This window comes from Oncorhynchus gorbuscha, linkage group LG12, assembly GCF_021184085.1.
Source record: "Oncorhynchus gorbuscha isolate QuinsamMale2020 ecotype Even-year linkage group LG12, OgorEven_v1.0, whole genome shotgun sequence".
NCBI classification, from domain to species: Eukaryota; Metazoa; Chordata; class Actinopteri; order Salmoniformes; family Salmonidae; genus Oncorhynchus; species Oncorhynchus gorbuscha.
This window is the reverse complement of record NC_060184.1, coordinates 18,719,382-18,745,002: the sequence shown is the minus strand read 5'-3', so window position 1 is coordinate 18,745,002 and position 25,621 is coordinate 18,719,382. Positions and strand designations below refer to the sequence as shown.

General features: G+C 43.5%; 3 protein-coding genes and 11 non-coding genes across 65 annotated transcripts in view; 13 read left to right on the top strand and 1 right to left on the bottom strand.

The window, feature by feature from the left end:
• Positions 1–1,741: 1,741 nt before the first annotated feature.
• Positions 1,742–6,335, top strand: LOC123991509. The gene is made up of 4 exons (XM_046293120.1): positions 1,742–2,146; positions 3,617–3,642; positions 3,809–4,550; positions 4,734–6,335. Exons 1-4 carry the CDS (start codon positions 1,982–1,984, stop codon positions 6,333–6,335), a joined length of 2,535 nt encoding a protein of 844 aa, XP_046149076.1. The 5' UTR covers positions 1,742–1,981.
• Positions 6,336–10,311: 3,976 nt separating this feature from the next.
• Positions 10,312–18,409, bottom strand: LOC123990647 (mitotic checkpoint serine/threonine-protein kinase BUB1-like). 3 transcript variants are annotated; one of them, XM_046291363.1, is made up of 23 exons: positions 18,240–18,409; positions 17,971–18,048; positions 17,297–17,635; positions 17,181–17,224; positions 16,995–17,074; positions 16,837–16,883; positions 16,559–16,743; positions 16,194–16,330; positions 15,565–16,094; positions 15,319–15,365; positions 15,087–15,206; positions 14,743–14,859; positions 14,425–14,506; positions 14,240–14,315; positions 13,928–14,069; positions 13,656–13,725; positions 12,616–13,493; positions 12,433–12,533; positions 12,069–12,230; positions 11,595–11,752; positions 11,205–11,382; positions 11,009–11,115; positions 10,312–10,845 (listed from the first exon to the last, which is right to left on the bottom strand). In XM_046291363.1, coding segments are annotated over exons 2-23 (3,798 nt in total). In that variant the 5' UTR covers positions 17,973–18,048; positions 18,240–18,409; the 3' UTR covers positions 10,312–10,649. The 3 variants fall into 3 exon arrangements, with proteins under 3 accessions (XP_046147319.1, XP_046147318.1, XP_046147320.1); XM_046291362.1 differs by having other exon boundaries at positions 17,989–18,048; XM_046291364.1 differs by lacking the exon at positions 15,087–15,206 and having other exon boundaries at positions 17,989–18,048.
• Positions 18,410–22,920: 4,511 nt separating this feature from the next.
• LOC123992118 lies at positions 22,921–22,992 on the top strand. Its single transcript, XR_006831208.1, has one exon. It is a non-coding gene; the product is annotated as a small nucleolar RNA SNORD50 (small nucleolar RNA).
• Positions 22,993–23,161: 169 nt separating this feature from the next.
• Positions 23,162–23,233, top strand: LOC123992119. Its single transcript, XR_006831209.1, has one exon. It is a non-coding gene; the product is annotated as a small nucleolar RNA SNORD50 (small nucleolar RNA).
• Positions 23,234–23,318: 85 nt separating this feature from the next.
• The window catches only part of LOC123990642, a 43,620-nt gene continuing 41,317 nt past the window's right edge, over positions 23,319–25,621 (top strand). For 42 of the 50 annotated variants that reach the window (XM_046291358.1, XM_046291327.1, XM_046291360.1 and 39 more), the window contains exons 1-7: positions 23,319–23,370; positions 23,571–23,622; positions 24,557–24,604; positions 24,800–24,847; positions 25,040–25,095; positions 25,301–25,352; positions 25,548–25,595. In XM_046291358.1, the coding sequence (XP_046147314.1) occupies positions 23,592–23,622; positions 24,557–24,604; positions 24,800–24,847; positions 25,040–25,095; positions 25,301–25,352; positions 25,548–25,595 (283 nt within the window). In that variant the 5' untranslated portion in view covers positions 23,319–23,370; positions 23,571–23,591. Of the gene's footprint in view, positions 23,371–23,570; positions 23,698–23,817; positions 23,870–24,059; positions 24,116–24,556; positions 24,605–24,799; positions 24,848–25,039; positions 25,096–25,300; positions 25,353–25,547; positions 25,596–25,621 lie in introns of those variants that run through there. The other 8 variants (XM_046291318.1, XM_046291329.1, XM_046291328.1 and 5 more) reach the window with 8 other exon arrangements.
• On the top strand, positions 23,412–23,483 carry LOC123992020. Its single transcript, XR_006831114.1, has one exon. It is a non-coding gene; the product is annotated as a small nucleolar RNA SNORD50 (small nucleolar RNA).
• Positions 23,664–23,735, top strand: LOC123992019. The gene has a single exon (XR_006831113.1). It is a non-coding gene; the product is annotated as a small nucleolar RNA SNORD50 (small nucleolar RNA).
• On the top strand, positions 23,909–23,980 carry LOC123992113. The gene has a single exon (XR_006831204.1). It is a non-coding gene; the product is annotated as a small nucleolar RNA SNORD50 (small nucleolar RNA).
• On the top strand, positions 24,158–24,229 carry LOC123992017. The gene has a single exon (XR_006831111.1). It is a non-coding gene; the product is annotated as a small nucleolar RNA SNORD50 (small nucleolar RNA).
• On the top strand, positions 24,403–24,474 carry LOC123992016. The gene has a single exon (XR_006831110.1). It is a non-coding gene; the product is annotated as a small nucleolar RNA SNORD50 (small nucleolar RNA).
• LOC123992015 lies at positions 24,646–24,717 on the top strand. Its single transcript, XR_006831109.1, has one exon. It is a non-coding gene; the product is annotated as a small nucleolar RNA SNORD50 (small nucleolar RNA).
• On the top strand, positions 24,889–24,960 carry LOC123992061. Its single transcript, XR_006831154.1, has one exon. It is a non-coding gene; the product is annotated as a small nucleolar RNA SNORD50 (small nucleolar RNA).
• Positions 25,137–25,208, top strand: LOC123992105. The gene has a single exon (XR_006831196.1). It is a non-coding gene; the product is annotated as a small nucleolar RNA SNORD50 (small nucleolar RNA).
• LOC123992014 lies at positions 25,394–25,465 on the top strand. Its single transcript, XR_006831108.1, has one exon. It is a non-coding gene; the product is annotated as a small nucleolar RNA SNORD50 (small nucleolar RNA).

Here is a 25,621-nt window from a genome sequence, read left to right as displayed (position 1 = left end):
AGAGGAACAGATGAGGAGTAGGATGAGGGTACAGCTAAAGGTTGTAAGAACTGTTTGTCTAGTGCTTTGGGAACAGAGAATAAAATGAACAGATTTCTGGGCGTGGTAGTATAGATTCAGGGCATAGTGTACAGACAAGTATGGTAAGCTGCGAGTACAGTGGGGGTAAACCCAGGTATTGAGTGACGATGAGAGAGGTTGCATCTCTGGAGGCGCCAGTTAAGCTAGATGTGGTCTCTGCATGTGTCGGAGGTGAGACATGGGGGCTATCTGAGGCATGTTGAGCAGGACTAGGGGCTCCGCAGTAAAATAACACAACGAGAGCTGCCCTAAACAACAGTATACAAGGCATATTGACATTAGAGAGAGGCATAAAGCAATCACAGGTGTTGCTTGGGAGAGCTAAGACAACAACGTGTGAGACAACAATGGGTAAACAGCTAAGACAAGATCAACAGGTAAATGGCGATAAATGGGCAGACAGGGTCAGTTAGCTACACACAGAGCCTGAGTTCGAGGCTGGGCCCAAAAGATAAACAAAATGAAGTACCGTGTTAATGAACAGTCCAGCAGGCATCAGCTGTGTAGCAGAGTGATCATAGAGTCCAATGAGTAGCAATAGATTCCCCTGTGTATCATGAATGATCCACCACCCAAAGGACATCCAGAGAACTTGACACAACTGTGGAAGCATTGGAGTCAACATGGGCCAGCATCCCCGTGGAATGCTTTCGACACCCTGTAGAGTCCATGACCCAACGAATTGAGGCTTTTCTGACATTATTATTACATGTCAATATATAATGTATATGTATACATATATATTATATATTGACATTTTAATAACAGCACTTGAATTAATGGTCACATTAAGCATATTTTACTGTGATTGTCAGAGGAAATGACAACATTTTAACCAGTTTTTCCCACTGAGAGGTACTGTTAGTGAGAATAAATGTGTGTGCTCCTTAATGGATAAATCAGTTCATATGCATTACCTTACAATTCTCTCCTCTTTTAGAGGGCTCCTCTTTTTTATTTAAATGACATTGGGGATGATATCATAACATTTAATTAATATTCTGTGGCACCTCACCTCTTTATTTACTCTTTACCCAAACAAACCCCTCAGCCCACTTAGTTTTAACGGCAGACTTTATATTCTGCATTGCAGATCAGGTGTGAGCAGCATCTTAATCTGTTTTGTAATCGCAGCTGGGTGGTAAACAAACTATTGAAAGAGATTATTAGTTTGGAAATGAAATGCAGAGGTGGAACAAATACGCTTGTGACTTAAACACACCTCTCTAGTAAGTTAGGAAGCATGAATATGAAAATGTTTCTGCAGTTGTTTGAAGGGTTTTGAAAAGCAACGAGGGTCCAATAAAACAATGTGTGGCCTGTGGGAGATGACCTATATCAACAATCTTCCAAATCAGACTGGGTAGCCTAGCAAACCCCAAGCTGAAAAAAAAACATTCTAGGTTGGTGATGTTTTGCTTTAACTTGTAGAATTCTCAAACCCCACGACAACAAAATATAGACTATTGCTGTGTGTTCTTAGGGTATGACATACATTGTCCATAGGGTTAATTAGAGTGTCATATAGAGGGACACAGCACGGGAATTTGTCTTTGAGGCATATTGGGCCATAGAGATTTCGATTAAGGATGCTTCGTGGTACCTCGCAACTGTTTACTTTGATTGCGTGACGTACTACACACCATGATTGAGTCATAATAGCGTGACGCACACATGCCGCTTATATGGTTCACAACAACCTGTAACCGTCAGATACACTTTATCAATCAGGCAGAGCAGTAACGTTGTATGTAGGCTTCAACCCCACTTTTGCTCTTGGAACGCGCAACCACCAGAACAGAAATGGATCGAAGCTACATTCGTGGTTTCGCGGTAGAGCATTAAATAACGTTAGGGTGGTCATCATGGCGATGTGTGACTGAAGAAGGAAGATGTTAACATGTTTGCCACTGCAGTAAGTTACATGGGCCTCTGTGTGCCCAGGCTCCTACAAGTATCCGAGGAGGAGTTCGGTTCTGACGGGGTCATCGGGCTTCACCTTTTCCTGATTCTCCTCTCCATTCTCCTGCTCCTGTTCTGGGTCATCCATTTGTGTAAGGACGATGTAAGTGCGCGCCACCAGTAGGGAGAAGTTACTTTTATATAGTCTAATTGTGTTTCACGCGTGTGTGACAAACTGCCCACAAACCAGGGCTATATATTTAGATAATTTTGAATATTCTAGACATTCAGTTACACAGGTGTTTTTAAAATATCCCCCATATAATTTTAATGGGGAGCTAACATTGCTGCCATAGAATGTTGAAGTGTTATGTAAATGCACCATAATGCAGAAACCGCACTGGCCCAACTCTCTAAATACATGGGCCTGCCACAAACTGCCCCACTTCCCACAAACATTAAAACTCTATAGCTGGCTAGACAGTGGCGCTGTCCATTCAGCACTGCAGAGTGACTACCACTATTTATAAAGCAGGTGGTTGGAGCCCTGAATGCTGATTGGCTGAATGCCGTAGTAGGTATATCAGACCATCAGACCACGGGCATTTATTTTTACTGCTCTAATTAGGTTGGTGACCAGTGATGGCACCTCTGGGGTGTGCCGTCATTTGGACTCATCAGACCAAAGGACACATTTCCACCAGTCTAATGTCCATTGCTCATGTTTCTTGGCCCAAACAAGTCTCTTCTTATTATTGGTGTCCTTTAGTAGAGGTTTCTTTGCTGCAATTTGACCACGAAGGTCTGATTCACGCAGTCTCCTCTGAACAGTTGATGTTGAGATGTGTCTGTTACTTGTGAAACATTTATTTACGCTGCAATCTGAGGTGCAACTAACTCTAATGAAGTTATCCTTTGCAGCAGAGGTAACTCTGGGTCTTCCCTTCCTGTGGCGGTCCACATTTACAGCCAGTTTCATCATAGCGCATTATGGTTTATACGACTGCACTTGAAGAAAGTTCTTGAAATGTTCTGGATTGACTGACCTTCATGTTTTAAAGTAATGATGGACTGTCATTTCTCTTAGCTTATTTGAGCTGTTCTTGTCATAATATGGACTTGGTATTTTACCAAATAGGGCTATCTTCTGTATACCACCCCTACCTTGATACAACACAACTGATTAGCTCAAACGCATTAAGAAGGAAAGAAATTCCACAAATTAATGTTTAACAAGGCATGAGCTGGTTGAGAGAATTCAAAGAGTGTGCAAAACTGTCTTCAGGACAAAGAGTGGCTACTTAGAAGAATCTGAAATATAAAATAAATGTTTATTTGTTTAACACTTTTTTTGGTTACTACATGATTCCATATATGTTATTTAATCATTTTGATGTCTTCACTATTATTCTACAATGTAGACTTTAGTAAAAATAAAGATTAGGTGTGTCCAAATTTTTGACTGGTACTGTATATACAGTATACACGAGTGCTCTCCATTCAGTAGTGCTGAAGGTCGGCCATCTTAACTTCCTAATTTTGCCATTGTTTGCAATGTGTCATTGTACAGAATTTACAAGTTATATATATTTCAAAATCCTTATCGTATACAATTATTTTATTTTTTTAACAGGATGATGTCTTCGGCGACATTGACAAGTAAGTTTCATCCTTCATAATTCATTGGGATTTCAAAGAGATCTTTCATGTGGTTAAAACTTTTGTAAAAATCATGAAAATGGCTTAATATTTTGGGCTTAATTTTTACCCAGTCTTTACCCATATGTAACTTAATTTTAACCCAGTCTTAAATGTTCTTTTGCAGAGCGCTGGTCAATAACTTCACAGAGGGAGTTCATCTCTACTACAGCTACCTCCAACGACTGGAGGAACTAACATTACATATGGAGGACCTCACCTCTGAGGTGGACCTGGAATCCTGCTCTGACCCCCAATCGTGCTTTGACTCATGCTCATCCAGATCATCTTCTAGATCACATTCTAGATCTTCTAGATCCTCCAGATTTAGTGACTGCAGCACATGCCGAGTCTGCAATAAATGGCGGAAACGGCATCCACCTGACAGGTTTAAATTCCTGAAAGGCGGTGGTCCAGATAGTCGCTGTTCTTCAAGTAGTCCCAGCCCACTGGCTAAGCCCTGCCTCAAGCTACCAGGAGATGGTGATGTTAAGGACAGTCACAATGGCTCCACACGTGCCTCCTGTAGCTCCTCCTGCAGCTCCTCTAGGTATGTGACTCCTTCTGGCTCTCCTCAACCTCTTGAATACCAGCCCTGCCCTCGTCAGCGTACTGCTATTGGTTGGAGGCTAAACTGGACTCTGATGGAGGCCAAACTGGACTCTCCTGTCACTGTGCCTGTTGCTGCTGCTTCTACTGTCACTGGCTGTAAAGACAGAGCTGCCGGCCGCACAGACCTCTCCAGGACTCCGACTGTGAGACATATTCAAATGGTGAGACAGCTGTTTGAAGTTGTGCCGAGGAATGGAGACCCGGCCGTCCTGTGCCGCTGGCACCGCAGACACTTGGAACTCAACGTGACACAGAAGGTCTGGAAAAGAAAATCATTTTTACTGATCCTATTTCCTACATAGTGCACTATATAAGATATAGAGTGTCATTTGAGACATCCACTTCTGTTAAATGTCTAGTTGATGAGTTGCTGGTTAGGTGTTTGTCTGTCTAATTTCCTCCTTGGAGTTGAATTCATCTAATTTAATCTATAATCTAAGGTGGCCCGCAAGCGCTGGAGGATTGCCGTGCTGATGATCTCCATCGTTAGGTGGTTGATCCCAGAGAGACTGAAGAGGGGAGGCACCACCAGCTCAACCTCCACCTCTGCGTCCACCCCGACCACCACCACTACTACCACCACTACCACCTCTCAGGCCAAGAAAGGATCAAAGATCACCAGGAAAACTGCCAGTGTTCCAGCTTTCTGCCCTCAGGGTGCCAACCCTCCATCTCCCTCCAAGGCTCCATGCCAGTCTCCAGGGTTAGAGGGTAAATCCAAGTCCATCATGATGTACGCTCAGGGCGCCAGGATCCCCTTCATTTGCCAGGAGGTCCGAGAGAAGCTTGAGTCTCATGTTTGCCGCAAGCAGAGCCAGCTCCTCTGGGGCTTCCCCAAGCTGGTCACCAGGTACATGGGCAACCTTGCGCTCCAGCAGCTCCCTATCTCCGGCAGCGCAGGTGACGGGAAGATTATGGGCAATGTGACCGACCATCAGGCGGTGTTCTCTGGACGAGCGCACCGCAACACAGAGTTCAGGTTGAAGAATAAGACTACAAGGCCAGCGGAGGAGCCACAGGCTACTGCAGCCGTAGCGAAGGACAGCTCACCAGCCACCAGACCTGTGGAGAAGACTACCACCAGCACCGTGCTCCAGCCAGCCGAGACCCACGCTACCAAACCCTCCCAGACCAGACACTCTCTGAATCAGACATCCCCTGTGAGGAGCTTGACCCCGGAGAGATGCTGGCTGGAGGAGAAGGTGAGGAGTAAGTGTATGGAGGTGAAGCTCAAACACTTTCCTGGCATGGTGGCCCAGTCATACCACTCCGCCCTTGCTTCGGCAACCAGCCAGCCAACTAGGAAACCCACCCAGGTGGCAGGAGCCCCCGCTGTTGTTCTGAAACGTACTGCCCCACTCAGACGGCGGGATAAGGTGTTGTTCATGGGCCAGGAGGAGCTCAGGCACCTGGAGGACAACCTGATCATGAAACACATGGAGCACCTTCAGAGGCAGGGAGTGACGACTGCCTCGGCCCCCTCGGCCCACACACGGGGAGTGACCACAGCATCGGCCCCCTCGGCCCACTCCCAGGGAGTGACCACCACCTCGGCCCACACCCAGGGAGTGACCACCGCCTCGGCCCCCTCGGCCCACACCCAGGGAGTGACCACCGCATCGGCCCCCTCGGCCCACTCCCAGGGAGTGACCACCGCCTCTGCCCCCTCAGCCCACACCCATGGAGTGACCACCGCCTCGGCCCCCTCGGCCCACACCCATGGAGTGACCACCGCCCCGGACCCCCTCGGCCCACACCCAGGGAGTGACCACCGCCTCGGCCCCCTCGACCCACACCCAGGGAGTGACCACCGCCTCGGCCCCCTCGGCCCACACCCAGGGAGTGACCACCGCCTCGGCCCCCTCGGCCCACACCCAGGGAGTGACCACCGCCTCGGCCCCCTCGGCCCACACCCATGGAGTGACCACCGCCTCGGCCCCCTCGGCCCACACCCAGGGAGTGACCACCGCCTCGGCCCCCTCGACCCACACCCAGGGAGTGACCACCGCCTCGGCCCCCTCGGCCCACACCCATGGGAGTGACCACCGACCACCGCCCCCCTCGGCCCACACCCAGGGAGTGACCACCGCCTCGGCCCACACCCGGACCACCGCCCCCTCGGCCCACACCCAGGGAGTGACCACCGCCTCGGCCCCCTCGGCCCACACCCAGGGAGTGACCACCGCCTCGGCCCCCTCGGCCCACACCAAGGGAGTGACCACTGCCTCTGCCCACGTGCAAAGCTCACACAGCCTGGCTCTAGAGACCTCGACCCACACAGCTACTGTCTCACAACCCCATCCTGCCCTCATTAAACAGCTTGTGCTGATGAATGGTTTGGAAGGAGGCTTCGTGGAGCTCAAGACCCTGCTGGCTCCACAACAGCACAAGGTGAAACCTAGCTCAGCCTCAGCCAAGGTGGTATCTGGACCAGCTGATTCTGCAGTATCATCCAACACTGAGGACCAAAGCTCCAGCGGGCTCCCTCTGCCTCCTTTGATTAGGCTTCCCTCTCATTTTATTTCTGCATATTTTACCTAAAGATGTATTCAGAAGTGAATAGTATGTATTCTTTCTACCAAATACATTGTTTTGCATTTCACATGATTTGACTCTGTTTGTTCTATGAGTACAGTATGTGTCTGTTCCTAATGAATACATTTGGTATGCCTATTGGTATGGGCTTATTAATTTTGGTTTGTTTTAAATACAACATGCATAGTTTAGGCTACAGAAAAAAAGTAAATATTATGGTGCACTGTTTAAAATACACAATGTCAAAACATGTCTTAGAACAGACACAAGCGAAGCACAGCTGAATGGAGGTGAAATGGCAGGGATGTTGATGCTATAATACACTTTACAGTAACAAACTGACATGTTGAGCTATTTTGGTCTGAGGTGGTGCCTCTTGAAGTATTACTGCTGCTTACATTTCCATTGCAGAGGCCTTTCCCCAGTTAGCCTATGGGAATGACACTTGTAGATTCATTCCCCTGTGCTATTTTTCAGTCTATCTATGCTTGCGGATTCCTCTAGATGTCAGAAGAAAGCGAGACTACCTTGGAGACGGGGAGAGCAGAGATACAGAGCTATACTCCCACGCACTGACGCATAGCCCTACATTATACTACATGTCAGGCACATGGAGCAATACAGGAAGGAAGAGAGGAGCATGTGCTAAATTATACCTGAACACTATAATTGGGGTGTTACTATAAATAGCATCCCAAAATTGCACCCTATTTGTTTTATAGTGCGCTACGTTTTAACCAGAGCCCCTGGCTGCATCACTGCTTTTTAACCAGGGCCCCTGGCTGCATCACTGCTTTTTAACCAGGGCCCCTGGCTGCATCACTGCTTTTTAACCAGGGCCCCTGGCTGCATCACTGCTTTTTAACCAGGGCCCCTGGCTGCATCACTGCTTTTTAACCAGGGCCCCTGGCTGCATCACTGCTTTTTAACCAGGGCCCCTGGCTACATCACTGCTTTTTAACCAGGGCCCCAGGCTGCATCACTGCTTTTTATGGCAACTGCTTTGCCTCCGACCGCAAGGTGCTACAGGGGGTGGTGCGGATGGCCTAATACATCACTGGGGTGGAACACCCTGCCATCCAGGACCTCTATACCAGGCGGTGTCAGAGGAAGACCCTAAAAATGGTCAAAGACTCCAGCCACAAGTCATAGACTGTTCTCTGCTACCGCACGGCAAACGGTACCAAAGTCTGAAACCAACAGGACCCTGAACATATTTTACTTAAGTCATAAGACAGCTAAATAGCTATTTAAATAGTTAACCAAAAAGCAACCTGGGCTGTATGTATTGACCATTTTTTGCACTTGACACATTGACGCTATTGTTAACTATCTCGTACCCCCGTGTATATAGCCAAGTTATTGTTGCTCAATGTGTACCTGTCATTATGTTTTTTACTTATCTATTATTTCTCTATTTTATTGCTCTCTCCGTTGTTGGGGAGAGTCCGTATGTAAGCATTTTACTGTTAGTCCACACCTGTTTTTTACAAAGTAGGTGACAAATACATTTTTATTTGACCTCCCCAGCCTTGTCATAGTTACAGCTTCTTCAGACAATGAGGCTGACACTGTCAGACAGGATGATGCCTGCTGCACTCCACAAGGTGGAGCTCTGCAGGGTTAAATGGGTGTTTGGATGGCTGCTGAGAGCCCAACTGGGACTGCTGAAGACCAGTGATTTCTCCCACCACTGTGCATGGCACCCTATGGATGGGCTGTCACTGCTGCTGTCACAGCAATGGATGATCAACCCCCCCCCTCTTTAAGATTTAGATGCACTATTGTAAAGTGACTGTTCCACTGGATGTCATAAGGTGAATGCACCAATTTGTAAGTCGCTCTGGATAAGAGCGTCTGCTAAATGACTTAAATGTAATGTAAAAATAAGGGGATAATGGGCTCTAGTCAAAAAGACAGACGACTGACATTGACGCTTGTAGTATGAACAGGTTTGCTGGCTGTTCTCCTCATGGAAGCTTCTTATAACAAATAATAATCACCTGCAAGCATCAGATTGGATTTGTGAAATAATCAAACTGTTCAGTCTGAATTAGTCACCTCAGAGTTATTTTTTATGTTGGATTTATGTAGGAAAGTAATGACGTGTCCTTAATGTGACGATATACCCCATGGATATCTCACACAATATAAAAATAAATTAAAAAGCAGATAGCAGATAGCTAGTAAATTGTGTTATCGTAAACAGTGCATGTTAAAGCCACCACACAACTACAAACTCAATTTTCAGTTTGTGACATTTAATATCTCACACACCGGAATACACCAAATAAAAAAGTAATTGCCTCAATTCATATTCAATGTTATGAGGTTTGTTCTATGTGTAAATCCTCCCTATTCATTAGGGTGTCTAGGTTCTCATTGCAAGGTGTCAGATCAGTGGCCTGATCATGGGTCGTGTCAGCCAGGCTAGTATTGATGGTCTCTGATATCACTCTCGCCTGAGGGGATGGTAAAGGAAAAACAGATTGAGGCACGCTTCTATCGTTAACACCCTTTGAGAGGTTTACTCTAGCGTCCACCCTAAAAGTCTGGTCTGTTTCAGCATCACCGTTCCAGCTACGGGGAAATCTAAAATCTCTGCTGCGCTCTCTCTTTTCATATCACAGGCTTCTGATTGACAATGCTAATGTCCCAAATGGCACCCCATTCACTCTCCCGTGCACTACTTTTGACCAGGGCCCACAAGGGAATAGGGTACCATTGGGGTCAGAAAAACTGTGACCAAACAAAAAGCTCATTAATAATGCTGAGGACATCAAAGGGCAGAGCTGTTAAAGTGGGAGTCAAACAGGGTGCCTAGCAATGGAATAGACAGTGGCAAAACTAGAGGCACCTCTGAGGGAACTGTACTGTAGAGGCACAGATTGTGGTAATTGCATATGTAGCCTGGATCCAAACTGAATTGTAAGAAAGCCTTGTCCAAACCAGAACAGATCACCTCCTGGGCAGGACACTAGCCTATCACAGGGGTTCATCACCCAATCCATGTCCTTAATGCCGAGCGCCAAGCAGAGGCATCGGGTTCCATTTGAGGTCTTTGGTATGACTCAAAACTGAATTGCTCCGACACTTGGAACCAGTCAAGTATTTTGTGCTAATTTCGTACATCACCTCCTTAATTTGTTTTGATCTGTTGTTCTGGATGAAAAGTCATTTTTGATTGCTATATTCTGCTGGTGCATTAACCTAGCTACTATCATCAAACATCTGGCAATAGGTACTGAAACATAAATAATTGCCTTGCCTTCATTTATCTTGCATTGTAGTATCAAGGGAATACACAACTATATACTGTGTTAATATCAAATACTGTCCTTAAAATTACACAGTAAATTCACAAACTAGAGCATGTTGCTCAACTTCTTGAACAAGGGTGACACCTAGTGACATTTTTCTGCATGAAGTTAGAGCCAAAAGAAATTAAAAAGGTCATGATAAACTACACTTGCAAGACAGAAATGTTAAAATGTTTATTTATTCTTTACAAATTTAAATACACCATAACATCACCAACCTCACAATTTATGTTATTTAAATGGACAAATGGTTATCACTAAAAAACATTAAAATGCATAAACGGTTATCACAGTGACCGGACCCAATTTAAGGTCAATCATTTGTATTTACAAATGGACTAGAAATTCGACATCGCAGTAGTATCCATCCAGGGTCGTGTTCATTAGGGTTGTTCATAAAGTCCAGATAGTATCTCCCAAGTTCCACTCAGTTTCAGACCACTTTTTTTAATTGTATACCTACTGAACAGGACCCAGGAGTAGAAAGGTTCTCAGAGAGTTCTATCTCCGTGTCGTCCTGCTCTCTAACAGCTGAATAACCATGCGGGTCTTCAGTGACGGCAGCTTGTTGCTGTAGTTCTGTTGGAGCACAGTGCTCAGTCTACTGCGCAGGCTCCGCAGGCAGGGCAGGGAGCTGCAGTCAGGTATATTCAGCAGAGTGTGGAAGAACTCTGTCCACAGATCACTGTGGGGATTTCTGGAGGAGACAGACAAGGGGAAAGGTAATATAGTGTGAATTTTAACTATTTGCAGTGGAGTGGAGAGATGTTTTCAAAATTACAACAAATATAGTCAACGAGTTTGAGAGCAAAAAATAAGTTGTGAGTTGTGTAAAAAAAAACTCCTACTAAAAGGGTTACCTTCTAAATACTGCATTTGTCTTCCACACGCCACCCTCCTGTGTCACTTGCATGTATGTTCCAAAAATCATGCAGTACACCGTTCCAGCTATACCAAAGTAGTCCGTCTAAAACAAAGAAACTTAATATCCTCAACAGGTATTATCAGACATCCACCATCATTACAGGAGCACGCACACAAACAAGCAATCTTTACTTGGTAGTTCCATGGTCTCCCACTCTGCATCTCTGTACACTGGAAGCCAGAGGTCATACACTTGGCGTTGAAAGCCGTGCCCTCTGGGAACAGGGTCATGTCAATGCTCTGACCCAGGTCAATTAGGGAGAGGCCATGATCCAGATATTCTTGGTCAAAAGACTTTTTCTCCAGGAACCTAAAGAACAACAGGCAAACAATTAAAACAGTTAAGAGGAGACATTGGAAATCCCTGGTAGAGTACTGCATCCACCCACTACTAAATGATTGTAAGGAAAATACTCAAATAAAATATGTTCCTCACTGAAATGACACAGTTAAACATATTAAGTTTAGCATTTGATACAGGATTCCTATCGGTGTCCTTTACACACTCAGGGACGTCACTACCTCTCTCCCAGCAGGAAGTTGTCTGGTTTGATGTCAGCGTGAACAATGTGGATATTGTGAAGCTGTTCCACCATGTGCAGGATGCAGACAGTGAAGTAGATCACCAGAGGCTGGGGAATCACCTTGTCACTAAGGTTCTTGTACAGGTTTACAGCATTCTAGAGGGGAATAATAAAACATGTTTAACTCCTTTCAGTGCTCTGCTGTGGCCTCTCCTTGGGTGCATCCCAATAAGATCTCCTTTCTCCTATAGTGTAAACTTGTTCACCACTTCCCAGAAATCTAAAAGCATTAGATTGATACAGGCATGGGCGAGAGTGAGTTTCCACTATATTTTTTATACCAGTCCTTTCAAATCAGTGAATGGAAGTGAAACATTACACACTGGGAAGAAAGGGATATAATTGGGAAGTATCCTTGATCTTTAATTGATTGAAAAAGTCTGGTGGGTGATGAAGAGGGGTTACTACCCACCAATAGGGTGCCACAGTTGTAGAGCTCGCCCAATAGCACACTACCGTTCTGGAAGAGGTGGGCAGAGTGGATGTTATTAAAGAGGTGGCGCACGCTGGGCTGCAGCCGGACATTCAGCTGAGAGTTGATGTAAAACTCCCACGGATTGGCAGGTTTCTGCACCTATAAATCAAGAAAGACACATTCAAGCATTGAGAATCCATCACCCAATAGGAGCGCATTCATTGTGAGGGCCAGCTCCATAAAAACATGCCATGTTCTCTGGCCTTAGTAATGGCAGAGGCAAAATAATTACTACTAATTTCATTGAAGGGTCAGGGGAGTCAACTGTTTTAAATTAATATAAAGTCAAGATCCATCTTACCTTTAAAATCATCTTCTCCGAGGTGTTAAGGTCAGTTGCCTGGTAGACTGTGGCAAAGGCACCCTGTCCGAGTACACAGTCAACCCGTAAGGAGCCTTCACCTGTGTGACGACCATCAAAGCCATTTTCAGATGTCATTTAAATGTCACTGCTTGTAAACACAAAGATGGACGACTTTCTTACCGATCTTGATGGTCATCTTGGGTGCAATGCTGGGGACTTTGCACTGCCAGGTGATGAAGTTAGGCTGTGAGGTGAGTGGTGTGGACAGCTTGGAGAGCAGGGAGGAAATCAGCTCCTCATCCCAGGGGTCGGAGACCAGCTCTACAGCCGCTGCCCCTTGAGCTGCTGGACTCATGGGAACATCCATGTTCACCTTTGAACCTTGGTCTGGGCTCATAAGAATATCCATTCTGAATTTTGATGACGACTGGAATGGACTCATGGTCACATCCGAGCCAAATTTAGGTGGATCTGGACTCATGGGGATGTCCACGGTCTCCAGAAGGATGCCGACTGTTCTCTGACCCTGACGGGCTCTCATGAAGGCATCCAAGTCAGGTTCAACCACAACCTCTGGGCTTTTGACCATTAACCAGTCTGACTTGGGTGCACACTCCGGACTCATGGGGATATCGAAGGTAGCCGTTGGGGCTTTCTCTGGACAAGTTGGAACATCAAAGTTGGATTTGAGGGCATAGATCTGGCTCTTTGAAATGAATGCTTCTGCCACAGGTGCACGCTGTGGGAGAGGAAAAGCTGGCTTTGAGGACTGCTCTGGGCTCACATATACATCCCAGTCTGGCTTTGAGGCCTTGGAAGGAGGGCTTTTGGCCACTGCCACCTCAGCATGGGTCAGGGGGGCAGTCTGGTCTCTGAAGGACAGTGCGGCCGGGGCATGATGCTGCACTTCAGTCATAGAGCAGGTAGCCAGGCTTCGCTGGGCCAAGGCTAGCCCTTCTCCCACGATGGTGCCCTGCTCAGCAAAGCCCTGAGCTCTCATACAGCACTCTGTGCCAGTCTCAGGTAACCCATCAGGTGGGCTCTGCTCTATGATAGGGCTGAGGAAGGAGGTCATTATCACCGCCATGGAGGCAACTACAATGGTTTGACCCTCACTCTTGACTACACATCAAAAACGTGGACCAACAAACATTCAACGTGAACACATACAGTACACTGCAGTTACCGGTAGTCTACAATAGGGGGTTACTGTTAAGTACCTGAGTTTTGTGGGTTGTCGTAGGAAAGGGACTTCTTCCAGACCCCCAAAACCTCTGGGTTGATCATTTTCTAGAGGGAGAAAAAGAAAAGGAAAGTACTTGCTATAGACAGCATTGTTGTTCTGAACTACAGACACGTTTTGCCAGGTGAGGGCATTTGATTTCTGAACTGCCAAATGGCACCCTATTCCCCTATATAGTGCACTACTTTTGACCAGAGCCCTATGTTACCCGTTGGGATGCATCCTGTATAAGCTCAGACAGAGGGCTACCTTGATCCTGATCAAAGTCCCAGGAGTAAGGAGCTTTGTTTTGGAAGGGCGTGGAGATCAGGTGAGCCGACAGTGAAGTCTCTGGTGCTGTTGGGGCAGGCGGCCAGGGAGTTATAGCGTGCTTCCCACATAGTGCTCTCATCTGGTATCAATTCAAAAGGAGATTCCTGATTTTTTAAAAATGTAAACGAGCAAACACACGAAAAGATAAAGGTTTGCATTGTGTACTCAACTTAAAATAACCCAACCATCAACAACATTGAGTCCTTGTTGAATCAACATGGGTAAGTCACCATGTAATTGTGCACTTACATTTTGTTTCTCTGGTTTAGATACAGGGATTTCTGCTAGGGCCCTTGGTGGCTTTGCATTGTCCACCATAGCAACACTAAATGGAGCAGGAGAAGAACAATAATGCATTGTTAATAAATATCCTATGTTGAATTAAAGAGACGGCAAAGAGAAATGGATGCAGGCGAATAAATGCAATGCTTCACCTGCATTTCTCCTTTATGTCATTCTCATCCTGAAAGATGGCGAAAGGGACTGCATTGTGGGGCTTGCTGAATGAAGCGTCGCCTCCATTACATAATACAACAAAAACATTTATAGAAATACCATTTAATCACTGTATGTAAAATCAAAAAGGGCGACCCGCCATTATGTGTCGCTTTTATTGTCTGTTATTGGCTTTTACCTCTTATTTTATTTATTTGTTTTATTGTAAAATGTGATGCAAATTTTTTACATGCACTTTGACCTACAGTCTGAAACAAAGGTTTTGAGAAGTTCCAATCAGATGGGAATTTAATTACCCGTTCTCTGGTAGCCAGCATCAAAGCTGTTCTCTGCCTGATGTGGATGCATTGGCATGCTGCGGAACTGGTCCTCCTGCAGGAGGGTTGGAGCCTGGAACATGTCCATGATAGCATCTGGAGGTGAGGGTAAAGAGCGGTGAGATACTAAGGACTCCATTGGTTGTAGCGTCTTTCCCATACACAGGTATGGTAATACATTAGACTATATACACCAAAAAAAGGGACTGGGTGTAGTAGATAGCACCACAGTGGTTTTTCTGCATTTTAGACATCTATTTCACCAATATGTAAACACAACATGGTTTATGACTGAGTCATCAATAAAAGTATGCATTTATCACCAAGTGCCTTCCGTGTGTTGACTGTGGGGGATGGGAGCACCCTGGACGGGGTGGCTTGCACCAGTCCCAGAGAAGTGTTAGGAGTGATATGGGACACGTTTCCAGACCCTCCCTGTGACACTGCCAAAGATAATAGGAGTGAGTGAGGGACGGTGTGATTAAACAATCTTTTAATTCCCATGCGGATTCCAATGAAGGGGATAACGGGCCCAGGTTACGATCCTTTACTCACCATCTAATTTCACCTCCGACTCAGGAGCTTCACTGACAGACACCTCACTAGAAAAAACAAAGAAGAGAATAGCTTGGAGATGATGAGCGGCAAATTAATTAAAAACAAATTAATTACCTTAATCTCTGAGGCGTTTCACTCTGACTAAGCAGCAGCATAAGATATGTAATTAAGTCTGGTTGGGAACAATTACACATCTGAAAAACAAGAACCAATGTGGAGACATGATGACTCATTATCACTTACTGATGATTGCTGCCGTTGTGCTGCTGGAAAATGCTGCTACGGTGAGAGTGACCACCCTGATTTGGAACTCCACCAAGCTGCACGTCAGATATGTAGGTTGCTGGCTTCTGTGGGGCCGACCCAAATGGCTTAGGGTTTTGTTCTGGTTGGGGCTGAACTAGAGAAGCTTGCAGAGAATATGCCTGGGAAGCGACTGCAAATGGTTTTGGAGCTTTTGTACATTCACACAAGTGACCCATTGCTGCTTCTGGCATGTGGAGGGAGCGTCTATGGGAGGTGTTTACCTCCTCCAACTGTCCAGATGAGGAAACGGATCTCTGTGAGTGCAGAGTGTCTGTAATGGGAGCCCTGAGATTGTCACACTGAAGGTGTGTCTCAGATTCCCTAACCATGCCTTGTCTGGGGTCCTGTTCACTGTTCAGTCTAAAGCCTAGAGTGAGTTTGATGCAGAGGTTGCTCGAGAGTAGAGGTTGCCTTAAGGTATGTTGGAGGAACTCAGGATTCAGGTCTGTTGCAGGTGTGCAGAGTGTCTGAAACAGAAGTGTATACCAATGAAAAAAAAAAAAAAGTGTACGAGGGAAACTATAACAGAAACGACTAAAGATAAAAAGGCAATGTGTTTCTCTCACCTGCTGCATTGGTAGAACACTGGCGGTGCTTCCCTGGCCTGTAGAGCTCACACAGAGATTACTCTCCAGCTCCTCCAACAGCCGGTTCATCCTCATTACCTCCTCCTCCTGCTCTCTAACCAAACTCTGACGTTCCTCTGGTAACAGAACAATGAAAACGTTGGTCCAAACCCACAATTAGCCCTGTGGTAGTGAGCTATGCAACCAGTTGTTAATGCATTTGATTTAGATGAAGGGTGTCTAAAGGATATCATGTGGCCTGTTCATATCGATGTCTTTGACTACACTAAAATCCAGCCATACATTTCTTCTCTTTAGAGGAGTGTGATGGAACAGCGCTGGGTTAAGAAGTCATATGATCCTACCAAACTCTCTCTGTTTCTTCTCTTGCTTGCATCTCACAAAGTATCGTCTGGCTCTGAACTCCTCGAAGCATAGTTCAGACCCATCGCAGACGAGGTCTTCCGTACGGTACATCGACACTGTCTGCAGGCTCACAACCGGGCCTTGATTGGGTTTATTTACCACCACATTTTCAGACCGGGAGATTCTGTGGTAGAGTAATTTCATTAGAGGTAATATAATGTAACGTTCCGAAAATAAGGGACAATAAGAAGAATTGGTATTCTGTCTAGTGACTTACATGCGAACAGTTCTGTCTGTAGGGAGTTGGAACAGACGTTCAGGGTCCTGTGGCAAAAAAAAATATCATATTGATCACTTTCTATGAACAACACATGAGAAACGGCCACTAACCAATGTATACCAAGTTTGAAGCTACAAAAATGGTTAGTAACTCACCTTGCACTGTGGGCTGGGCACTCTGTGGGTATGCAGCTGATTTACCAAGTTGGAATTCTGAAGAGGATTCCGTACAGCTTCTGTTTTCATAAACACAGGTTAGATAGTGGATACATTAGTTTCCTTTGATAATTTCCACAGCCAAAGATCTGGTACAGAAGGAAGAAATACACACAAAAGTCTCACCTGATGCCCCTGCCCCACTTCCAGAAGTCCTGGTTTGGAACATTCTGTGAATACATTAAAATGTATCAACAATAGAAACATCAACATGGAAAGGTAAACACAATACTTCAAGTTACCTGTATTGCTGAAGGACAGTGTCAGTTGGCTTAGCTTGGTTTTCAATGGCTCTCTGGTACACGGCATCAGCCTGTTGAAGCAGGCCCTGCTGCTCAAACTGTTGAGCCCACGCCACATAGAGGACTGCATCTCTGGTGCCAATGCCCTTACTGTATATGTGGCTGTATAGTTTGATGGGCTCATTGTAATAACTTGCACATTTAATGCAGTAGTTTACGTATCGGATGTCATTGATATAACGCTCTTCTTGGAGAAATCTTTGTACTAGACGATCTAGCACAAGAGACATTGCTATGGAGTCTTCAGCAGGTAGTCTCTTCTCTAGATATTTTATAAACCTGAAAATGTAAATGGTAAAGAGTTATACACCAACAAATTTAAGCTGGCCATAAAAACAGATGATTAATCACAATCAATTGCTTGCTTCATCAGTACTTTTATTTAGTTTTTTTCCCCCACAATGTTATATTCCTCTCAAACCAAGTGCGATATGCATGTGAAAATGTCAAATCAATGCCAGATGAATAACCATTCATTGTCTACTTTCTACTTTCTCCCCCCCTGAAGGGCCAATAACAAAAGGTTGCTGGATCGAAACCCCGAGCTGAAAAGTTAAAAGGCAGGCCGTCATTGTAAGTAAGAAGATGTAATAATTAAATAAAAGGTTACACACATTGCATTGACAAGTTACCTGTCCCATGGATCGAGTGGGTCGTCTCCGGTATAGTTGTTTAAGCTTTGCTCAAAACTCCTGTAAAACCAAAACATTTGTTTACAACCCTGGTATCAAAGAAACATCTATAACTATCAAAAGGTAATATTATTCACACATTTTTGGGAGAAATCATTACTTAGTTAGTTATTGTCAATAATTTGCGTTAGTTGGTTGGGGAAATCAACAGTTAACGCGTAACTAGTTCGCTAACTAAAATCGGAACTTACTGTAAATGTGAACCAACATCCATGGTGTACTAAACAACACATTTGATAACAATACAAATACGAGCAATTTACAAGCAGGTTAAATTAATTAATTGGCTAAATTAATTTTAAAAAATGGCTCCGCTAGATTCATTCACAGCTGGCTAGTTAGATTAGCTGGTACATTTCAAATTGCGCGTTTAGCTGGTACGTCATCAGTAAGCAACGCGACAAATCCGAATGGAGCCAATCAGCGCCTTTGGAGCGAGAAAAACGCAATTTCAATGGCATTTTCGCCAATGCTCGAATCGGCTGTTTTGAATCGTGTGATGAATTTGAATATAAGTACTTCACGAAACGCTTACGGGATCTCTTTTATCTGCAATTTCCAACTTGTTAACTCAGTTAGCTTGCTGGCGAAGTTCACTGGAAGTAAGACTATTAGCAATACATCTGCAGTTATAACCTAGATAGCACGACAGATAGCTATTGACATTAGTTGTCAATCATCACTTAAAAATGATATGTGAAATAATGTTAAGCATAAGTAGAGTACCGCATGTTAGCGAAGTTTGCCTGCGCTCCAAGCACCTTTTGCAACCCAGAAACATTAGCTCAAAGGAAAAACTAACGGCTGTATGAATTAACTGCTGCTAGGTTTGTGCAAAATTGTAGACACTGACGAATCTGACTTCTGAAATTCGACAACACTGTCGTATCTGACTACTGATATACAATTTACATTACATTAGCTAGCTATGTTATATTTGAACATGCACAATAAATGTACATGTTAACAGGCTATTCTTGTCTTAATGTCATTCAGGGGACTGCAGAAAAAAATGCTACTCCTGTAAGTCAATTTAACTGCTGCTAGTTTTGTGAAATAGTGTGGCATACCATTAAAGTCTGTATGCAAAAACAAGACAACCTGTAAGAATATACTGTATTTTAACAGCTGTTAGTTTTGTTCAAGATTGTATTAAAAAAGAGCGACTGCTCCTAAAAGCAACTTAACGTTTTGAAAACGGCATCGATATGAGTCAAACATGTATTCTAGTGCCAAAATGGAATACAAGTGTAAATATAATAATTTGTGGTCAATGGATATTCCATTGTCTTTTGGCCCTCGTAACTTTTGGGGTAAAAGTTCATATTTGTTTTCTTTTCTTAGTAGTCTATCACAAAAAGGACATGTTTGACTTTAAGAAAAACATTGGTCAAGCACCTGAATCCTAATATTTATAGTAAGTCGCTCTGGATAAGAGCGTCTGCTAAATGACTTAAATGTAAATGTTATAGGCGGATTGTTCACACGTGGACCTTGAGGTATTTCCACCCTGTTAGAGACGCACAACTAGCTGCAAATGTCTAAGACCTCAAATTTGGCTTGCTCTTATCATATTCATTGTTTTATTGAAGTCAATATAAAACAATGATTGAGTGAAATGTGTTATTTTCAGAACCAGTGCTTTATTGGCACCCCATTTTTCCAAACAAGAATAACAATACAATTTTGTCAGCATTATTTTTAGTCGACCCCTTCTATCTTTACACGTTAGCACAAAAATATGCATGACATTTGATGGTGTTACATTATGATTAAAAAAATACCGACCTAACTGCGTTGAATGAAGCATAAGAGGGTGGAAAGCAATACCACTATTGAATTCTAACTTTGGCATAATTTTGAAATGGTTGAAAAATACCTGTAATACGAATGAATATTGTACATCAGTTTACATAACTTTCTTTTTATTTATTTTTATTTATATTTTTTTAGCTTTTTAAAAACATTGTCAAACTTCAGTTTGTAAAATATGAAAATAGAGTATTTATATATTGTTGCTAGCTAATATTATTACTAATTGCAATTATATATGCATTACAATTAAGTACAGTGCATTCCCGGAAAGTGTTCAGACCCCTTCGTTTTCCCCCCATTTTGTTACGTTACAGTCTCATTTTTAAAATCCATTTTAGAATAAATAACTCAATCTACACACAATACCCCATAATGACAAAGCAAGAACAGGTTTTTTGACATTTTTGCAAATGTATTAATTTTAAAAATGAAATTGTTTACATATTCAGACCCTTTGCTATGAGACTCGAAATTGAGCTCAGGTGCATCCTGTTTCCATTGATCGTCCTTGATGTTTCTACATGATTTGGAAAGTCACACATCTGTCTGTATAATGTCCCACAGTTGACAGTGCATGTCAGAGTAAAAACAAGCCGTGAGGTTGGAAGAATTGTCTGTAGAGCTCGAAGACAGGATTGTGTCGAGGCACAGATCTGGGGAAGTGTACACAAAAATGTATTCAGCATTGAAGGTCCCCAAGAACACAGTGGCCTCCATCAGTCAGGCCTTTGTTGTAGAGTGGCCAGATGGAAGCCCATCCTCAGTAAAAGGCACATGACAGCCAGTTTGGAGTTTGCTAAAAGGCACCTAAAGGACTATCAGACCCTAAGAAACAAGATTATTTGGGCTAATGAAACCAAGATTGAACTCTTTGGCCTGAATGCCAAGAGTCATGTCTGGAGGAAACCTGGCATCATCCCTACGGTGAAGCATGGTGGTGGCAGCAACATGTGGGGAGGTTTTTCAGCAGCAGGGACTGGGAGACTAGTCAGGATCAAGGGAAAGATGAGCAGAACAAAGTACTGAGAGATACTTGATGACAACCTGCTTCAGAGCGCTCAGGAGCTCAGACTGAGGCAAAGGTTCACCTTCCAACAGGACAACAACAGAGACAACGCAGCAGTGGCTTCAGGAGAAGTTTCTGAATGTCCTTGAGTGGCCCAGCCAGAGCACGGACGTGAACTCGATCGAACATCTCTGGAAAGACCCGAAAATAGCTGTGCATCGATGCTCCCCATGCAACCTGACAGAGCTTGAGAGGATCTGCAGAGAATAATGGGAAAACTCCAAATACAGGTGCCAAGCTTGTAGCATTATACCCAAGAAGACTCAAGGCTGTAATCACTGCCAAAGGTACTTCAACAAAGTACAATACTGTTCAGCTGTATTCATCGACCTGGCCAAGGCTTTCGACTCAGTCAATCAACACATTCTTATCGGATGACTCAACAGCCTTGGTTTCTCAAATGACTGCCTCGCATGGTTCACCAACTACTTATCATGAACGAGTTCAGTGTGTCAAATCGGAGGGCCTGTTGTCCGGACCTTTGGCAGTCTCTCTATGGGGGTGCCACAATGTTCAATTCTCGACTTTCTTCTCTGTATACATCAATGATGTCGCTCTTGCAGCTGGTGATTCTCTGATCCACCTCTACGCGGATGACACCATTCTGTATACTTCTGGCCCTTCTTTGGACACTGTTACCTAACCTCCAGACGAGCTTCAACGCCATACAACTCTCCTTCCGTGGCCTCCAACTGCTCTTAAATGCAAGTAAAACTAAATGCATGCTCTTCAACCGATCTCTACCAGCATCTGCCCGCCCGTCCAGCATCATTACTTTGGACGTTTCTGACTTAGAATATGTGGACATCTACAAATACCTGGGCGTCTGGTTAGACTGTAAACTCTTCTTCCAGACTCACATTATACATCTCCAATCCAAAATTAAATCTAGAATCGGCTCCCTATTTCGCAACAAAGCATCCTTCACTCATGCTGGCAAACACCCTCGTAAAACTGACTATCCTACCGATCCTTGACTTTGGCGATGTAATTTACAAAATAGCCTCAAACACTCTACTCAGCAAATTGGATGCAGTCTATCACAGTGCCGTCCATTTTGTCACCAAAGCCCCATATACTATCCACCACTGCGACCTTTATGCTCTCACTGGCTGGCCCTCACTTTATATTCGTTGCCAAACCCACTGGCTCCAAGTCATCTAAGTCTTTGCTAGGTAAAGCCCCGCCTATCTCAGCTCATTTGTCACCATAGTAGCACCCACCCGTAGCACATGCTCCAGTAGGTATATTTCACTAGTCACCCCCAAAGCCAATTCCTCCTTTGGCTGCCTTTCCTTCCAGTTCTCTGCTGCCAATGACTGGAAAATGCAAAAATCACTGAAGCTGGAGACTCATATCTGCCTTACTAAATTTAAGCACCAGCTGTCAGAGCAGCTCACAGATCACTGCAACTGTACATAGCCCATCTGTAAATAGCCCATCCAAGATACCTCTTCCCCATAATGTTATTTATTTTGCTCCTTTGCACCCCAGTGTCTCCACCTGCACATCTATCACTCCAGTGTTTAATTGCTAAATTGTAATTATTTCGCCACGACGGCTTATTTATTGCCGACCTCCCTTATCCTACCTCATTTGCCCACAATGTATATAGACTTTTTCTATTGTATTATTGACTGTTTATTTGTTTATTCCAAGTAACTCTTGTGTTGTTGTTTGTGTAGCGCTGCTTTGCTTTTATCTTGGCCAGGTCGCAGTTGTAAATGAGAAATTGTTCTCAACTAGCCTACCTGCTTAAATAAAGGTGAAATAAAATAAAAAACTGAGTAAGGGTTGGATTACTTCTGTAAATGAGATATAAGTTAAAATAAAACCTGTTTTTGCTTTGTCATTATGGGGTATTGTGTGTAGATTATTTTATGCATTTTAGAATAATTCTAGACCCTAACCGAATATAGAAAAAGTCACTGTGTCTGAATACTTAACAATTGCACTACACATCCATGCACAATAAAGTTGTTGCAAGATTGTATTAAGGATGAACCTACCCCGAACCTGATTCCTGTAAGATTGACAACCCTGTCGGATCTGACTTCTGAAATACAATTAGCATAATTGATCATGATACATTTGAACATGCATGCATAAACTTCATGTTAATATTTTGACTGTACTGTCTTTCAGGGAACTGCAGACAAGAATGAATGGGGAAAGTACATCTTGTAGCTTGCCGTAAGTATCTTAGTTTTGTGCAAACTCGTTGCAAGATTGTATTAAGCATGAACCTATCCCGAACCTGATTCCTGTAAGATTGACAACACTGTCGGATCTGACTTCTGAAATACAATTGGCATAATTGATCATGATACATTTGAACATCCATGCTCAATAAAGTTAATGGTATATTTTTTACCATACTGTCTTTCAGGTAACTGCAGACCAGACATGGATGAGAAAAATACAGTCTGTAGCTAACAACTGTAAGTGTCTGCTCGTTTTGTGCAAACTCGTTGCAAGATTGTATTAAGGATGAACCTATCCCGAACCTGATTCCTGTAAGATTGACAACACTGTCGGATCTGACTTCTGAAATACAATTGGCATAATTGATCATGATACATTTGAACATCCATGCTCAATAAAGTTAATGGTATTTTTTTTTTACCATACTGTCTTTCAGGTAACTGCAGACCAGACATGGATGAGAAAAATACAGTCTGTAGCTAACAACTGTAAGTGTCTGCTCGTTTTGTGCAAACTCGTTGCAAGATTGTATTAAGGATGAACCTATCCCGAACCTGATTCCTGTAAGATTGACAACACTGTCGGATCTGACTTCTGAAATACAATTAGCATAATTGATCATGATACATTTGAACATCCATGCACAAACTTCATGTTAATATTTTGACTGTACTGTCTTTCAGGGAACTGCAGAACAGACATGGATGAGAAAAATACAGTCTGTAGCTAACAACTGTAAGTATGTTAGTTTTGTTCAAACTCGTTGCAAGATTGTATTAAGGATGAACCTATCCCGAACCTGATTTCTGTAAGGTTGACAACCCTATTGGATCTGACTTCTGAAATACCATTTGCAGATATATGATACCACAGTTGAACATGCACCAGGGTTTAATGTGAAACTGTTCATCTTACCGTTTTTCAGATATGCAGACCAGAAATGGAATCCTCGACACCAGAACATGGCTTCCTGTAACGCCTGTAAGAATCTGTTGTCTACTCCTAGTTTTTTTGCAAAGATTGTATTAAGGATGAACCTATCCCGAACCTGATTCCTGTAAGATTGACAACACTGTCGGATCTGACTTCTGAAATACAATTAGCAAAATTGATCATGATACATTTGAACATCCATGCACAAACTTAATGTTAATTTTTTTGACTGTACTGTCTTTCAGGGAACTGCAGACCAGAATGGGTGGGAAAAAGTACATCTTGTAGCTAGCTGTAAGTATCTGTTAGTTTTATGCAAACTCGTTGCAAGATTGTATTAAGGATGAACCTATCCCGAACCTGATTCCTGTAAGATTGACAACACTGTCGGATCTGACTTCTGAAATACAATTAGCATAATTGATCATGATACATTTGAACATCCATGCACAAACTTCATGTTAATATTTTGACTGTACTGTCTTTCAGGGAACTGCAGACCAGAATGGGTGGGGAAAGTACATCTTGTAGCTAGCTGTAAGTATCTGTTAGTTTTGTGCAAACTCGTTGCAAGATTGTATTAAGGATGAACCTATCCCGAACCTGATTCCTGTAAGATTGACAACACTGTCGGATCTGACTTCTGAAATACAATTAGCATAATTGATCATGATACATTTGAACATCCATGCACAAACTTCATGTTAATATTTTGACTGTACTATCTTTCAGGGAACTGCAGACCAGAATGGATGGGGAAAGTACATCTTGTAGCTAGCTGTAAGTATCTGTTAGTTTTGTGCAAACTCGTTGCAAGATTGTATTAAGGATGAACCTATCCCGAACCTGATTTCTGTAAGATTGACAACCCTATTGGATCTGACTTCTGAAATACCATTTGCAGATATATGATACCACAGTTGAACATGCACCAGGGTTTAATGTGAAACTGTTCATCTTACCGTTTTTCAGATATGCAGACCAGAAATGGAATCCTCGACACCAGAACATGGCTTCCTGTAACGCCTGTAAGAATCGGTTGTCTACTCCTAGTTTTTTGCAAAGATTGTATTAAGGATGAACCTATCCCGAACCTGATTCCTGTAAGATTGACAACCCTGTCGGATCTGACTTCTGAAATACAATTGGCATAATTGATCATGATACATTTGAACATCCATGCACAATATAGTTAATGGTAAAAACATTTTTTTTTACCATACTGTCTTTCAGGTAACTGCAGACCAGACATGGATGAGAAAAATACAGTCTGTAGCTAACAACTGTAAGTATCTGTTAGTTTTGTTCAAACTCGTTGCAAGATTGTATTAAGGATGAACCTATCCCGAACCTGATTCCTGTAAGATTGACAACACTGTCGGATCTGACTTCTGAAATACAATTGGCATAATTGATCATGATACATTTGAACATCCATGCACAAACTTCATGTTAATATTTTGACTGTACTGTCTTTCAGGGAACTGCAGACCAGAATGGGTGGGGAAAGTACATCTTGTAGCTAGCTGTAAGTATCTGTTAGTTTTGTGCAAA

What these genes read in the sequence shown, in the direction of transcription:
- LOC123991509 (XM_046293120.1), top strand. Translation starts at nt 1,982, where the DNA reads ATGTTTGCCACTGCAGTAAGTTACATGGGCCTCTGTGTGCCCAGGCTC. An exon ending in TCCATTTGTGTAAGGACGAT is followed by an intron (nt 2,147 to 3,616) that starts GTAAGTGCGCGC and finishes TTTTTTTAACAG; the next exon opens with GATGATGTCTTCGGCGACAT. An exon ending in GTCTTCGGCGACATTGACAA is followed by an intron (nt 3,643 to 3,808) that starts GTAAGTTTCATC and finishes GTTCTTTTGCAG; the next exon opens with AGCGCTGGTCAATAACTTCA.
- LOC123990647 (XM_046291362.1), bottom strand. Translation starts at nt 18,262, where the DNA reads ATGGATGTTGGTTCACATTTACA. An exon ending in GACATAAAGGAGAAATGCAG is followed by an intron (nt 14,316 to 14,424) that starts GTGAAGCATTGC and finishes TGCTCCATTTAG; the next exon opens with TGTTGCTATGGTGGACAATG. An exon ending in ACAAATGCAGTATTTAGAAG is followed by an intron (nt 10,846 to 11,008) that starts GTAACCCTTTTA and finishes TGTCTCCTCCAG; the next exon opens with AAATCCCCACAGTGATCTGT.